Source organism: Somniosus microcephalus, chromosome 11 (genome assembly GCF_052327205.1).
Source record: "Somniosus microcephalus isolate GS21.2 chromosome 11, FLI_Smic_1.0, whole genome shotgun sequence".
In the NCBI taxonomy this organism is placed as follows: Eukaryota; Metazoa; Chordata; class Chondrichthyes; order Squaliformes; family Somniosidae; genus Somniosus; species Somniosus microcephalus.
In genome coordinates, this window is record NC_140997.1 from 40224681 (window position 1) to 40240218 (window position 15538).

The 15538-nt window shown below is 43.9% G+C and overlaps 1 protein-coding gene across 5 annotated transcripts in view; it reads right to left on the minus strand.

Annotated features, from left to right (window-relative positions):
• Positions 1 to 8042, minus strand: part of caskin1 (CASK interacting protein 1) — an 854777-nt gene extending 846735 nt beyond the window's left edge. For all 5 annotated transcript variants that reach the window (XM_086000518.1, XM_086000521.1, XM_086000520.1 and 2 more), the window contains exon 1: positions 7778 to 8042. In XM_086000518.1, the coding sequence (XP_085856644.1) occupies positions 7778 to 7871 (94 nt within the window). In that variant the 5' untranslated portion in view covers positions 7872 to 8042. The remainder of the gene's footprint in view (positions 1 to 7777) is intronic.
• Positions 8043 to 15538: the final 7496 nt, after the last annotated feature.

Genomic DNA, 15538 nt, shown 5'->3' on the forward strand with positions numbered 1-15538 from the left:
AGTCAGTCATCGAGCTTCAGTGGGCGGGAGTCTCTCATTTCTCTCGGTAAGGATCATTCACTCTTACAACAGCAATAAAGCATGTCACTCGATGGTACAAACCGATATGATGTTTGTCCGATGGTTCAATGGAATAAAGCATTTTTTTTACTGAGCTGCGGCCCACATTAACTATAGGGATTGAGGTGGAAAATTGAGTGGTAATACATTTATTTTATTACAGTAGTCTGTACACTTTCATACATTGTTTCAGCGGCAGATAAATCAACACATCTGGCATGTCAAGCAATACTCTGGTTTGATAAACTCCAGCGCTCTGGAAACAATATTAAACGCTGATAAAATAATCCCAGCTTTCTCCTCCCCCCACCCCCCAATTGCTGCTCCTCCAAACACAATGAACAACCCTGTATTTTAGTTAAAAGGTTCGGACTACAAAACTGTATCCATTTATCTAAATTACACTTAATTGCTCAATGTACCCCACATTATTAAGAAAGCATGTTGCATATATTATCATATCCTTTGCGAGATGAAGCCTGTTGCTTAGTTATTAAATAGGTTTGCAACCTGATCAGATTTTCTAAAGGAAATTACACTATGTCCAATATTCTAGGAGCCAGTGGAGTGTCCTAAGGCACTGTGGCTTGTCAATGTGGTAATGCTACCCACACATACCCTGTACTACACCTCCACCATGCATTTCAGTAATGGAATGTAAATTTTGAAAGTTAGTGAATATTAGACTCAAATGGCATAACAAAAATCAGCTCTTTCTTTGAGAAAATACAACCGTGCTTGTCTTTCTAAAAGAATACAAGAAACAACGTGCATTTATGTAGCACCTTTCACAACTTCAAGATGTCCCAAAGCACGTTACAGCTAATTTAAGTTTTTTTGGGGGCCCAGACGGGGCCTCAGTTTAACGTCTCATCCAAAAGAAGGCACCTCCGACAGTGCAGCACTCCCTCAGTACTGCACCGGAGTGTCAGCCTAGATTATGTTTTCATGTCTCTGGAGTGGGGCTTGAACCCGTAACCTTCTGAGTCAGAGGTAAGAGCGCTACCGACAGAGCAAAGGCTGACATTGTACACAGTAACTATGGCAGTTGTCATGCAACTTTACATCACGAATTTCAAATACAATTTCTTTCTCCATAGCTGGTTATATTGATTGGCATGTGCAAACAGTCTGCTCCACTGGATAGAAGCATGTAGGTCCATGATTGGTGTACCCCACATTCAGAGGACTGAATCTCAGGAAGGTGGCAGATGGATGTTTCCCCCACCATCTACAAGATGCACTGCGGCAACTCGCCAAGGCTTGTTCGACAGCACCTCCCAAACCCGTGACCTCTTCCACCTAGAAGGACAAGGGCAGCAGCCACCACCTCAAAGTTCACCTTCCTGACTTGGAAATATATCGCCGTTCCTTCATCGTTGCTGGGTCAAAATCCTAGAACTCCCTCCCTAACAGCGCTGTGGGAGTACCTTCACCACACGGATTGCAGTGGTTCAAGAAGGTGGCTCACCACCACCATCTCAAGGGCAATTAGGGATGGGTAATAAATGCTGGACTTGCCAGCGATGCCCACATCCCGTGAATGAATAAATAAAAGAAAGAATTCAACACGAATCAACCCATGCCACCCGCTTTCTCAATAGTATTTATAGAGCAACATGAGCAACACTCTGGAAGTAGGATGCTCTGGAGCAGGGAGGAGAAAGGTAGCTTAAAATGGGAAAAATTTTCAGGGATATGGGGAAAAAGCCGGGGGTGGGGGGGCGGTCTAATTGGATAGCTCTTTCAATGAGCCAGCACAGGCACGATGGGCTGAATGGCCTCCTTCTGTGCTGCATCATTCTATGATTTTAACCATCCTGAAGAGAAAGGCACAAAACCATCTGTACAAGGACTAAGTCCCTCAACAAGCAACCAGGTTGCCCTGTATCTTTCTAATTTATTCTACAATGCTGTAATATTTTGTTTCATTGGTTTAATAGCCCTTTTTTTAAAAACTGTATATACTTCCCAAGATGTATTGCAAACCCCACAGTGACTGCTACTCTGCTTCTCTAAAGTTATAAGCAGTTTTATGTCAAATGCAGCAATGTACTATAGGTAAGGAAAATCAATAAGACACTGTACAAAGCCACTAATTCTTTCCAGGCCAGCATTCATTTCCTCAGCGTGAATACATCTTGTTTCCTCACCATAGTACCGAGAATTACACAGCAACGCTAAAAAAAATTGCTAAATAATGCAGGTGATCTTTTGTTCCACTGATTCAGATGTCTATCTTCCAGTTCTAGGGAATTTTATAAATGATTTATTTAAAAATGAGAATAATAAAGGCACTTCACATTCTTCCCTTCCCCCTCCACTAGCTTGGTAAGGGGGAGCGCTTACAATCTACCCCCAGGCTTCTGCCAACAGCATTCTGAAAGTGCACACCAGTGGGTGAATGGGGACAGGCCGCAGTAAGATCTAGCGTAGGGTGTCAGCCGTGGCTCAGTGGGTAGCACTCACACCACTGAGTCAGAAAGTTGTGGGTTCAAGTCCGACTCCAGAGACTTGAGGACAAAATCTTAGTTGACGCTCCCAGTGCAGTGCTGAGGGAATGTTGCACTGTCGGAGGTGATGCCTTTTGGATGGGACATTAAACCGAGACCCCGTCTACCCTCTCAGGTGGATGCAAAAGTTCCAATGCCATTATTGCCAAGAAGAGCAGGGGAGTTCTTTAGTGTCTTGGCCAATATTTATCCTTCAACCAACATCTAAAATAGATGATCTGGTCATTTATTTCATTACTGTTCCTGGGATCTTGCTGTGCACAAACTGGCTGCCCCATTTCCTACATTGCAACAGTGACTACATTTCAAATGTACTTCATGGGCTGTAAAATGCTTTGAGATGTCCTCAGGTAGTGAAAGGTGCTATATAAAGAAAGAAAGACTTGCATTTCTATAGCACCTTTCACGGCCTTAGGACTCCCAAAGCACATTACAGCCAATGAAGTACTTTGAAAGTGTAGTCACTGTTGTAATGTAGGGAGACACAGCAGCCACTTTGCGCACAGCAAGGTCCCACTAGCAGCGATATGATAACGACCAGATAATCTGTTTAATGCAAGTTCTTCTTTTCTTTATTGTCCTATTCAACAACTCCTATGATGGTGTAACTGAGGCATCACAGGCCCTTGCTTCCAACTGCAGCTTTTTATACCAAGAGTTATAAAGTTGTGAAATGTAAAACCAGAATTAATGCTTGAAGCAGAGAGCATGCCAACATTAAGAACAGGTTAGGTAGGTGGTTGAAGAAAGGGGGAATAAATGGATTATAGGAACGGGGTAGGCCCATGGGATTAAGACTCGTGTCCATGTGGAGGATACATACTATGACTGCTTCTCTGTAACTGTGGAAGATGTTGCACACCTGGGGATGTGGATGAGAGATGAATAAAAACTTGCATTTATATAGCGCCTTTAATGTAGTAAAACATCCCAAGGCGCTTCACAGGAGCGTTATGAGACACAAATTGACACCGAGCCAAAGAAGTAGATATTAGGAGGGGGAAGAGGTAGGTTTTCATCAGACTGATATTCCATGTAATTAACGCAGCAGTTCCAACATCTGGAAGAGTTTTTCTACATGTGCTTTCTACTTTAATGTTTGAAAGGGAGACCAAAACCTCTCCAAAGCCAGTCCACTCTTTACATCCATGCTGTCATGTACAACAAGAACGACTTGCATTTATATAGCTCTTTTAATGTACTAAAGGCACTTCACAGGAGCATTATCAGACAAAATCTGACACTGAGCCACATAAGGAGATAATGGCCCAGAAATTCGGGTCTCCACGGGTGAGTATGCATGGGGTACTCATCCGTAAGCCTGATGAAAGTGCCGGTTTCGTGCATGCACTGCACATGCGCGGGAAACCGGCACTTCAGTTCCTCGGAACGAAGAGGTTCAGAGGTCGAACGCGTGCGTGGGGGAGGATGCACATCAAACTTTTTTTTTTTTTTTTACAGGTTTTCCCGGGATCGTAAGCCTGCAGGATTTAGAAATATAAAAAGCAGGCGTAAGGCCTGCTTTTTACAAGGTAAGTGGTGAATTAATTAAAATTTAAAATTTTTTTCCACAGGTTTATTATTTTTAAATACTTTAAAGCAAGGTAAGTTTATTTTTAGCCCCGTTAGAATATAAAATTATTTTTTCAAAAATTTAAATTATTGTTTAAAATAGTTATTTCATGTAATTTATAGTTTATTTAAAAAATGTGATGTTTTAAAAAAATTTATTTGAATGTTTAGTGCTATTTTGGGGCCGTAGTATTTATAAGTCTTGACAGCTCTTCCTGTCAATCTTATGAATGGGCTTTTCCCTGCTCCGATTGGCTGCCCATGGCCCACGTGATCCCAGGGGATGCATCGAACTAACTGCGCCCCTGGGATACGCAAGCACTGCGTGCCGGCAGCCGGGGCAGGCCCAGGATTGGAATTCCACGGGGCCCTACAGCTCAACTGCCGGCGCGCAAGGTAAGTGCAGGTCGGGGGCTTACACCCGCGAGAAGCCCCCGACCCGAATTTCTGGGCCATTAGGACAGATGACCAAAAGCTTGGTCAGAGGGATGCATTTTAAGAAGAGTCTTAAAATGGAGGAGAGAGTGGCAGAGAGTTTTAGCGAGGGAATACCAGAGCTTAGGGGCTAGGTGGCTGAAGGCACGGCCACCAATTGTGGAGTGGATTAATTGGGTCGAACAGCCTGTTTTCATGTTTTAATTTCCATGTAATTCCACGGTGGAGTGTGTTGAAGGTCCAAAGGCATAGAATCGCCACGGCAACCTTAGTGTTAAATGTGACAGAAATCCAAGGACCATTCCAATTGAAACAGACTGTGCCTTTTAATTTGTAAGCAAATGTCGCATCACAGGAGAAAGTGTGGGGGCTGCACTTGGCATGTCTTTTATGATCTTTAAAAAAAAATGGCAGGTGATTTTACTTCATAACTTGCAAAAATATTGCACATCTACACACACATAATTATAGTAAGATGACAGTGGAACACAGTGGTGCTCTATCATACTATGACATGGTTTGTTAGTATGTGGGTTTGTGCACCCATAATACTGCACCCATCACACAGAGTTCCCAATTAAACAAAGAATAATTCTCAGGATCTGGGTGTTGCTGGCAAGGCTGCCATTTTATTGCCCATCCTTAGTTGCCCCAAGGTTTTGATACAACGCAATTGTTTGCTGGGCCACTTCAGAGGGCAATTAAGAGTCAACCACGTTGGTGTGGGATTGGGGTCCATATAGGCCCAGATCGGGTATGGACAGCAGGTTTCCTTCCTTAAAAGTGAACCCGTTGAATTTTTACATCAATTCAACAGCTACTGTTTCAACTATCAAGCTATTTCAACATTTTTTAAAACTGAATTCTAAAATTGCCACAGTGGGATTTAAACTCGCATTCTCTGGCTTACTAGTACAGTAACATAACCACTTCACTACCTTATTGGTGGCACTGTTAGGAGGCACCAAGCAATGGAATAGCGCACAAATGCAGCCTGCAGCAATGCCATTCAATTGTCACCCTGCAAATATTAATGGATTCCTGGGATCCATTGTCCTAACAACAAGAACCTGCATTTATATAGTGCCTTTAACAAAACATCCCAAGGTGCTTCACAGGAGCATTATCAAACAAAATTTGACACTGAGCCACATAAGGAGATATTAGGACAGGTGACCAAAGATGTAGGTTTTAAGGAGCTTCTTAAAGGATTAAGGGAGAGGTAGAGAAGAAGAACAGTTTAGGGAAGGAATTCCAGAGCTTCGGGCCTAAGCAGCTGAAGGCACAGCCACCAATAGTGGGGCGATGAAAATCAGGGATAGGCAAAAGGCCCGAATTGGTGGAGCACAGAGATCTGAGAAGATTTTGTCAGCTACCTCAAGGAAAACAGTACCATCATCGCAGAAATCATTATTATTAGTATATGGCAATGGAAAGAGTGTGCTATTAAGTCAACTAATATGGAAATCTGACAACTGTGGGAAATACTGGGATCTCCTCAGGTCCTGGACCCTACCTTGAAAACCTGTGCCCTGCAGGGGTTGCATGGAGGTCACCACAGAGGCCCTGAACACTGAAGTGGTTCAGAGAATACACCGGAAATTTAAAAAAATCAAAGTAGTATGTGTGTGAACTTTTTGTAAAATGATAAATCAGTGATAAACTTTCTTTTTTAAGGGACTTGATGTCCTCTCTTGAAAGGCTTCCTATGCATCCAACAATTGGATTTTTCTAGAAGACGATTGCAGTAGCTCTTTCTAAATGGACAGCAGAGCTCCACACGTTGACAGCATCTCATTCTGGCAAATAATGCTTCTAATTGGTTCCATCATTCTCAATTAGACCATATTTTATTCACATAAAACTAAATTATTTCAAAACACTCCAACATACTCTCTTGATATGCTCTCGGCCTTCTATGTAATCTTCGAATTATTATTCTATGCAAATATATGAAGAAAAGATGGATCAATTGAAGCTTCAGAGGATATAGAACTAAACAAAATTACCCCACACGTTACCATATACCTTTCAAGTTAGCAGTTGAGTAAGTCAATAATCCCCACTGTGCCTTGCTTGAAAGGGGATGCACTTTCATTAGTACTTGCAACTCGGGTAGAATGGGGAGAATCACCATTCCTTCAACCCAGACAACCCTTCTGAAATTCCTGTTATTACTACATAACACAGTGTGCATTACAGGCTTTTTAATCCTGGGTAAATTTTGAATTTTAATCTATCATTTAAAGTGTCTCCCGGCAAAATGCTTTTAATTAACAGATCCGCAGCATCCGTTGCTTTGCAACCAACGCGCACTTGTCAGGCGATCAATCAGGGGTTAAATCTAAAATAGCAATGACCACGTCCATTTGGGGCGTGCAGACTCGCGAACATCCGGCACCTCTGGCAGCGAGTGAACAGGCTCAGAAGCTGCAGGCTAACGGGGTTGAATCAACTGTCGAACACACTGCCCGGGTGTGGAGTAACCCCACTTGTCGCATTAGATTCCCCCTCAAGTCTCCAGACTCTCACAGCAGCCACAACCTTTACAACCAAGTCAATCGCCGTTATCTCCAGTTTATACAGGCGGCTGCTGGGGACTGAGGTTGTGAGCTAGTTCTCTCTAACATTTCTCCCCCGATTGGAAGACGAGACATTTTAGTCACTGACTTGATTCTCCCATCAACCAGTTCTTACTGTAGCAGAATATTACACCGTTTCCCCCTCCCCTTTCTAAATGCTTCGAATTTACCAATCTATCTTGGCTGAGGTTTCGCCACAAGCCATCTGCAATCTCTTTGCCACATTGAGAATGTATAGTAAGACATTCAAACGTGTGATGGGAGCCACAGATCCCGCCCGGTGTTGGCCAGTATCAACTGGCAGTGCCCAACATGCACTATTAGATCTGATGCTTGGTGAGGGTGAGGGGGAGGGGGTGGGGGAGAATATTCGAAAGCATCGGATTGCATTGTGAAGATGAGTGATCCACAAGAGCCTGGGAGAAGCAGCGAGAGGGAGAAGGCTCTCTCAAGGCTGATGCTACATTCCCACCGATTGCTCTGTATCAGGAGCCGGCGTACAGCATCTGTAGGCACATTGACCGAGAGACAAACCTCGTTCCCCTCCCCTCCCCTCATGACATTTAAAATATATACATTCATTTTAACCAACTGATCGATTTAAATGCTACTCACTCGCTTTGCCTTGCTTCGGCCTCTGCAACAGCTTCTGCACTGCAGGTACATCTTCGCTTTTGACAGCTTGCAGTAATTCCTGATCTTTCCCCATGGCTTGTTACTGTGTGTTTTTATATCCGATGCATCCTACGTTTTAGGAGGTGAAGAGAGACGGAGAGAAAGAATTCTGTCCGGCAGTGCGAGCGCACAGGGCATGCAGGCAGAGACAGGAGGAGGAGAGCTAACGCTGGGTCAATGACATGGCACCAAACACCTCGCCTCTTGTTTGACAAACCACCCACCCGCCCACCCACCCAAAAAAGAACAACACGGCTTCCTTCCTTCCTTTATTTCTGGGAGAGCGGTGACAGCACTAGGTAAACACGGGCGATGCCATGGTTCTTGCTTCAGTCCGTCTCCAGCCCCATCGCTTCGCAGCCGCTGTCTCGCTCGCTCACCGAGAGCTGGGATCTACTCCCAGTGCTCCTGCTCTGCCGCATGGCGGCGGGAGATTGTACATGATCCAAACCATCACATCCCTCTCATACCAAATAGGACAGAGCCTGGGACAAGGCATGTTTATTTCTGGAAGCGCTCTTAAAGGAAAACTGCAGGAGAGAGAGAGAAATCCCTTTAAAAGCCGATGTCTTATCATTTTTAAAAAATATCTAAAGTTGCTTTATTTTCCATTATTTCCCTAATTCTCCAGTCCATTGCAATTATTATATTTATATTAACATTTGATTTTTGGTCCATAGACAAGAATTAAACAGGTCAAATTGTAAATTAAAATATGATCATTGCAACATTTTAACAGCAGCAGCTTACAGTAATTGGTAGAAATACAGATGTTGCTTATAAGGGTTAAATCAATTTGGAAAGGATCCCAGGCAGGAGCAGGAGCGTTCCAACTATAACATCTTTGTATATCCAGGGATAAGCATTGCGGGATGATGTGCATTGTGCAGTTTTGGTACCTCGCTATATTTTAATGACACTGCTGTAATTCAGTCATGAACCTCCGTGCCGGACGCCAAAGTAACATTTGAACAGCGCCAGGCGCAAGTTACGTTGAAAATAACGCCAACTTGAAATAACGCGACGGTGCGAGTCTCTGGAGGTTTAGTAACTGTGGGCAAGAAGGAAACGTGACTCCATCAATCATCCATCCCGTCACCTCAGCCCGCACCCACTTCATTACTGCTCTTCAATTATATTTAACACACATTACAGCTCAATTCAATTTAACACACGTGTCTTAACTTTTTTTAACCAGTTATTGAGCGGTCCCTACAGCTTCTGGTCGAATCCAGCACAGGATTCCGAGCTGGTCAGTCCATAATTGTACATCACACCTGTGGTCTGGGATCAAGCTGGTTATTTGAAGTTAAGTCCAGGCTAGAAATGCAGTGTCTTGTTTTCCATTGGTTATTTTTAACCGGGAAGCAATGCTAATGATGTTCTCTGTTTGTCATCGGGATTTGTAAGTGCAATGTGCACAGAATGACAATTAACCTGGAGTGTTTTCTAGGAGTCACCATTAGACTCAAAGGGTCTGTACCCTATTGCACACTACATGTGTAGTTAAGTATCCTATTGCTGAATCAAACACACGTGTAACATAAATAGAATAACTAACTTAGCATGTGGATACTGTATGTGGATACTCAATGGATTATTTTCTATATCTCAAGATTCTATAGCTTTGTAATAATGTTGGATCATGAGCATTACAGAGTAATGTATGTTTTGTATAGAGTACAAAAGCAAGGAAATTATGATGAACCTTTATAAAACACTAGTTCAACCTTAGCTGGAGTACTGTGTCCAATTCTGGGCACCACACTTTAGGAAGGATGTGAAAGCCCTAGAGAGGGTGCAGGAAAGATTTACGGGAATGATTCCAAGGATGAGGGACTTCAGTTACGTAGATAGACTGGAGAAGCTGGGGTTGTTCTCCTTAGAGCAGAGAAGGTCGAGAGGAGATTTGATAGCGGTGTTCAAAATCATGAGGGGTCTAGACGGGATAGATAGAGAGAAACTGTTCCCTTTGGCGGAAGGGTCGAGAACCAGAGGACACAGGTTCAAGGTGATTGACAAAAGAACCAAAGGCGACATGAGGAAAACCTTTTTTTACGCAGCGGGTGGTTAGGATCTGGAATGCACTGCCTGAAAGGGTGGTGGAGGCAGACTTAATCGTGGCTTTCAAAAGGGAATTGGATAAGTACCTGAAGGAAAAAAATTGCAGGGCTACAGGAAAAGGGCGGGGGAGTGGGACTAGCTGAAGTGCTCTTGCAGAGAGCCAGCACGGGCTCGATGGGCCGAATGGCCTCCTTCTGTGCTGTAACCATTCTATGATTACCGTATTTCTGTTAACAAATAGGAACCTAGGCACAGGAGTAGGCCATTTAGCCGATCGCGCCTGTTCCACCATTCTATTAGATCATGGCTGATCTGTACCCCAACCCCATTTGCCTGCCTTTGATCCATATCCCTAAGTTAACAATTGATCACATTAAGTGACTTTTATAGGTGGGGTATTGAATGATGGGCCTCATGGTCACAACAACAACAACTTGTATTTATATAGCACCTTTAACATAGTAAAACATCCCAAGGCGCTTCACAGGAGCATTATCAAACAAAATTTGACATCAAGCCATTAAGAGGGCAGGCGACCAAAAACTTGGTCAAAGAGGTAGGTTTTAAGGAGTGTCTTAAAGGAGGAATGAGAGGTAGAGAGGGGGAGAGGTTTAGGGAGGGAATTCCAGAGCTTAGTGCCTTCACAGCTAAAGGCACGGCTGCCAATGGTGGAGTGATTAAAGTCGGGGATGCTCAAGAGGCCAGAATTGGAGGAGCGCAGCTATTTCGGAGTGTTGTAGGGCTGGAGGAGGTTACAGAGATAGGGAGTGGCGAGGCCATGAAGGAATTTGAAAACAAGGATGAGAATTTTAAAATGAGGCATTGCTTAACCGGGAGCCAATGTAGGTCAGCGAGCACAGGGGTGATGGGTGAACGGGACTTGGTGCGAGTTAGGACACGGGCTGCAGAGTTTTGGATGAGCTCAAGTTTACGGAGGGTGTAAGGTGGGAGGCTGGCCGGGAGTACGTTGGAATAGTCAAGACTGGAGGTAACAAAGGGATGGATGAGGGTTTCAGCAGCGGATGAGCTGAGGCAGGGACAAAGTTGGACGATGTAACAATGTCACTCATTTGATCGCCCTTCAGGGGAGTCGGAGAGGAATATTCTAGAATTCCTTTCTCCCTGAATTAGCCTAGAGTTTCTTAAAAATATGTTTTTGCCTGTCCCAGGAGAGTAAATGGGCTGCTGGCAGGTGGGGAGCAATTGAGGGTCATGCTCAGTGGAAGACGACAGTGCGAGAGCTTTTAGAATAATAATTACTAAATAATGGTTACTAAATCTGGAGAACTATGATCAGTGTTTACTCATGAGATTTACCAGCTCTGGTTCCTTTCAATTGAGGGCAATCGGTTTGATGATCCTTTATGAAATTCACAGTTTTTACTTTCAACCAAGAGTATTGACGGGAACAATTCACAATAGCAGCAACCAAAGCAGGCGAGAGCTGGACCTGTTTCTGTCTGGGGCGGAGATCACCTCGTACAAAAGGTAGGTACAGCATAAAAGTATCAAGGCCAGAGAGGGATCTCCTTGATTAGTTTCAATTGCCATTGGGAGTGCTATGAGGAATTTCCCAGATTTCTTTTCTCCAAATTGACCTGGGTTTTTATCCGTTTTTTCGCCTCTCCCACGAGATCACCTGGTTTCTGGGTGGGGTGGGGATTGTGTATATCATGATGTACAAGGTATTACAATTGTGAGGGACAGGCTGAATGGACCAGAAGGTCTTTTCCTGTCTGTAATTGTTTGTAAGTTTTAGTAGAGATAGAGGTTTGTGAATGAGTTCAGCCATGTTGGAACATTGAGCACAGACAAGGCCCTTCAGTGGCTCAGCTAAGGTCACAAAGTAGGGCAATAATGTGTTTCTAATGATGCTAATGAGGTTTTGTTCTTCCTTAATTAGATTCACTTTTTAAAGGTCGCTTGATGTTGTCACTGTTTACAAGCTTATGTCTTCTGTCCACTGAATCATAGGAGCCAGCAGCATACATCTGGCCAGAATATCGGATTTTAATCAATTCAATCTGCACAGGTTTCTAATGCCATGTTTTCACGGTTAGTTTGGCTCAGTTAGTAGCCTTCTGGATTAGAATGTCATGGGTTCAAGCCTGTGACTAAACTAGGCTGACTGTCCATTGTTAGAGGTGCCATCTTTCTAAAGAGATGTTAAACCGAGGTCCTGTTCAGATGGATGTGAAAAGTCCAATGGCACTACTTGAAGAGCTGGTGTCTTTGCCAGCATTTCTCCCTCAATCAGTATTACCAGAAAATTAGCTTCCCGTATCATTGCTGTTTGCGAGGTGTCGCTGGCACAGAATAGCTGCTACGATTGCTTAAACAGCCTACTCCTGATAATTCAAAGGCACTTTTTGGCACTAAGAAAAATTGAAATTTCATTAGTTTGAATTAAGTAGTTGGAATAACACAACCAAGTGGGAATCTTGTGATTAAAAATTGAATTATTGAATAATGTGAATTAAATGACTTTGCATTCAGAGTTCACTGTATGCTCCAAAAGCAATTCACTATGTATAGGGTTTTGAGACTTTTCAACAGTGTGATATAAGGTACTATAAAGAAAAGGAAAGAAAGAACTTAGAGTCATAGAGTGAGTTATACAGCACAGAAAGAGGCCCTTCGACCCATCGTGTCTGCGCTGGCCATCAAACCTGTCTATTCTAATCCCATTTTCCAGCACCTGGTCCGTAGCCTTTTATGCTATGGCGTTTCAAGTGCTCATCTAAATGCTTCTTGAATGTTGTGAGGGTTCCTGCCTCTACCACCCTTTCAGGCAGTGAGTTCCAGATCCAACCACCCTCTAGGTGAAAAAGTTTTCCCTCAAATCCCCTCTAAACCTCCTGCCGCTTACCTTGAAACAATGCCCCCTGGTTATTGACCCCTCTCCTAAGGGGAAAAGCTCCTTTCTATCTACCCTACCTATGCCCCTCATAATTTTGTACACCTCAATCAGGTCCCCCCTCAGCCTTCTCTGTTCTAAGGAAAACAACCCCAGCCTGTCCAGTCTCTCTTCATAGCTGAAGCGCTCCAGCCCAGGTAACATCCTGGTGAATCTCCTCTGCACCCTCTCCTATGCAATCACATCCTTCCTATAGTGTGGCGACCAGGACTGCACACAGTATTCCAGCTGCGGTCTAACTAGCGTTTTGTACAGCTCCATCATAACCTCCCTGTTCTTATATTCTATGCCTCGGCTAATGAAGGCAAGTATCCCATATGCCTTTTTAACCACCTTATTTACCTCTTGCATTTATGTAGCACCTATTACAACTTCAGGACATCCCAAAGTGCTTTACAGCCAATAAAGTACTTTTGAAGTGTAGTCACTGTTGTAATATAGGAAATGCGGCAGCCAATTTGCGCACAGCAAGCTCCCACAATGTGATAATGACCAGATAATCTGGTAAACTATCCCTTCTTGTCCTTCTTGAATTGTCTGCAGCCTTTGACATGGCTGACCACTCCACCCTTCTCCAATTCTCCAACACCTCTCCACCGTTGTCTAGCTGGGTGGGACTGCACTTGCCTGGTTCCAATCTTATCTATCTAATCGTAACCAGAGAATCACCTGCAACGGCTTCTCTTCCCGCTCCTGCATTGTTACCTCTGGTGTTCCTCAAGGATCTATCCTTGGCTCCTTCCTATTTCTCATCTACATGTTGCCCCTTGGCGACATCATCCAAAAACACAGCTTCAGTTTCCACACGTACGCCGACGACACCCAGCTCTATCTCACTACTTCTTCTCTCGATCCCTCCACGGTGCCTAAATTGTCAGACTGCTTGTCCGACATACAGTTCCGGATGAGCAGAAATTTTCTCCCATTAAATATTAGGAAAACCAAAGCCATTGTTTTCGGTCCCCGCCACAAACTCCGTTCCCTAGCCACTGACTCCACCCCTCACCCTAACATCTGTCTGAGGCTGAACCACACTGTTCACAACCTTGGTGTCATATTTGACCCTGAAATGAGCTCCCGACCACATATCCGCAGCATAACAAAGACTGCCTACTTCCACCTCCGTAACATTGCCCGTCTCCGCTCTTGCCTCAGCTCATCCACTGCTGAAACCCTCATCCATGCCTTTGTTACCTCTAGACTTGACTATTCCAATGCACTCCTGGCTGGCCTCCCACATTCCACCCTATATAAACTTGAGGTCATCCAAAACTCGGCTGCCCGTGTCCTAACTCACACCAAGTCCCGTTCGCCCATTACCCCTGTGCTCGCTGACTTACATTGGCTCCCGGTTAAGCAGTGCTTATTTTCAAATGCCTCCATGGCCTCTCCGTTTCCTATCTCTGTAATCTCCTTCAGCCCCACAACCCCACGAGATATCTGCGCTCCTCTAATTCTGCCCTCTTGAGGATCCCTGATTATAATCGCTCAACCTTTGGTAACTGTGCCTTCTGTTGCCTAGGCCCTAAGCTTTGGAATTTGCTGCCTAAACCTGTCCGCCTCGCTACCTCTCTTTCCTCCTTTAAGACGCTCCTTAAAACCTATCTCTTTGACCAAGATTTTGGTCACCTGCCCTAACTTATCCTTATGTGGATCGGTGTCAATTTTTTTTGTCTTAAAATACTCCTCTGAAAAGCCTTGGAACATTTTACTACATTAAAGGCGCTATAAAAATACAAGTTGTTGTTGTAATCTGTTTTATTTTTAGTGATGTTGATTGATGGATAAATATTGGCCAGGGCATTGGGAGTACTTCCCTGCTCTTCTTTGAATAGTGCCATGGGATCTTTTATGACCACCTGAGAGGGCAGATGGGGCCTCGGTTTAATGTCTCATCCGAAAGACAGGTGCTATATAAATTTTTTATGTTAAAAACAAGTATTTCCTTTTCTTTGTATTATGATTTTGTTGCCACTTAAATATCAGTTGAGATAATGCTAGACCTCGAAATAGCAACCACATTGATGTATCACCTTTCTGTAGCCTCGCAACTCTGCTAAAGAGTAAACAGTATATATGATGGTTTCTTGGGGGTTAGATAACAACCACCTTACAACAAATATAATTATAGCCAAATCTTTTTATTTTTCTCACCTCAGCATCTTGTCAAAGAAGGCCTCTTAATCATCAACATAAATAACATTAACTTTGAGAGCACTAGTTGAATAAGAACATAAGAACATAAGAAATAGGAGCAGGGGTAGGCCAATTGGCCCCTCGAGCCTGCTCCGCCATTCAATAAGATCATGGCTGATCTGATCCTAACCGCCAATCCACTATGACAGGACTATCTCCTGAATCTAACAGCATTAGACACATGAAAACAGGAGCAGGATCAGGCTACACGGCCCCTGGGCCCGCTCCGCTACCCACAGGGCCATGACCTATCCGAACCTAGACTCATGTCCAAATTCCTGCCCGCTCCCCGTAACCCTTAATTCCCTTTTCTACTAGGAAACTGTCTATTTCTGTTTTAAATTTATGTAATGATGTAGCTTCGACAGCTTTTTGGGGCAGCATATTCCATGGACCTACCACCCTCTGAGTGAAGTAGTTCCTCCTCATCTCAGTTTGGAAAGAGCAGCCCCTTAGTCTAAGACTATGCCCCCTAGTTCTAGTTTCACCCATCATCTGGAACATCCTCCCTGCATCCACCCGAT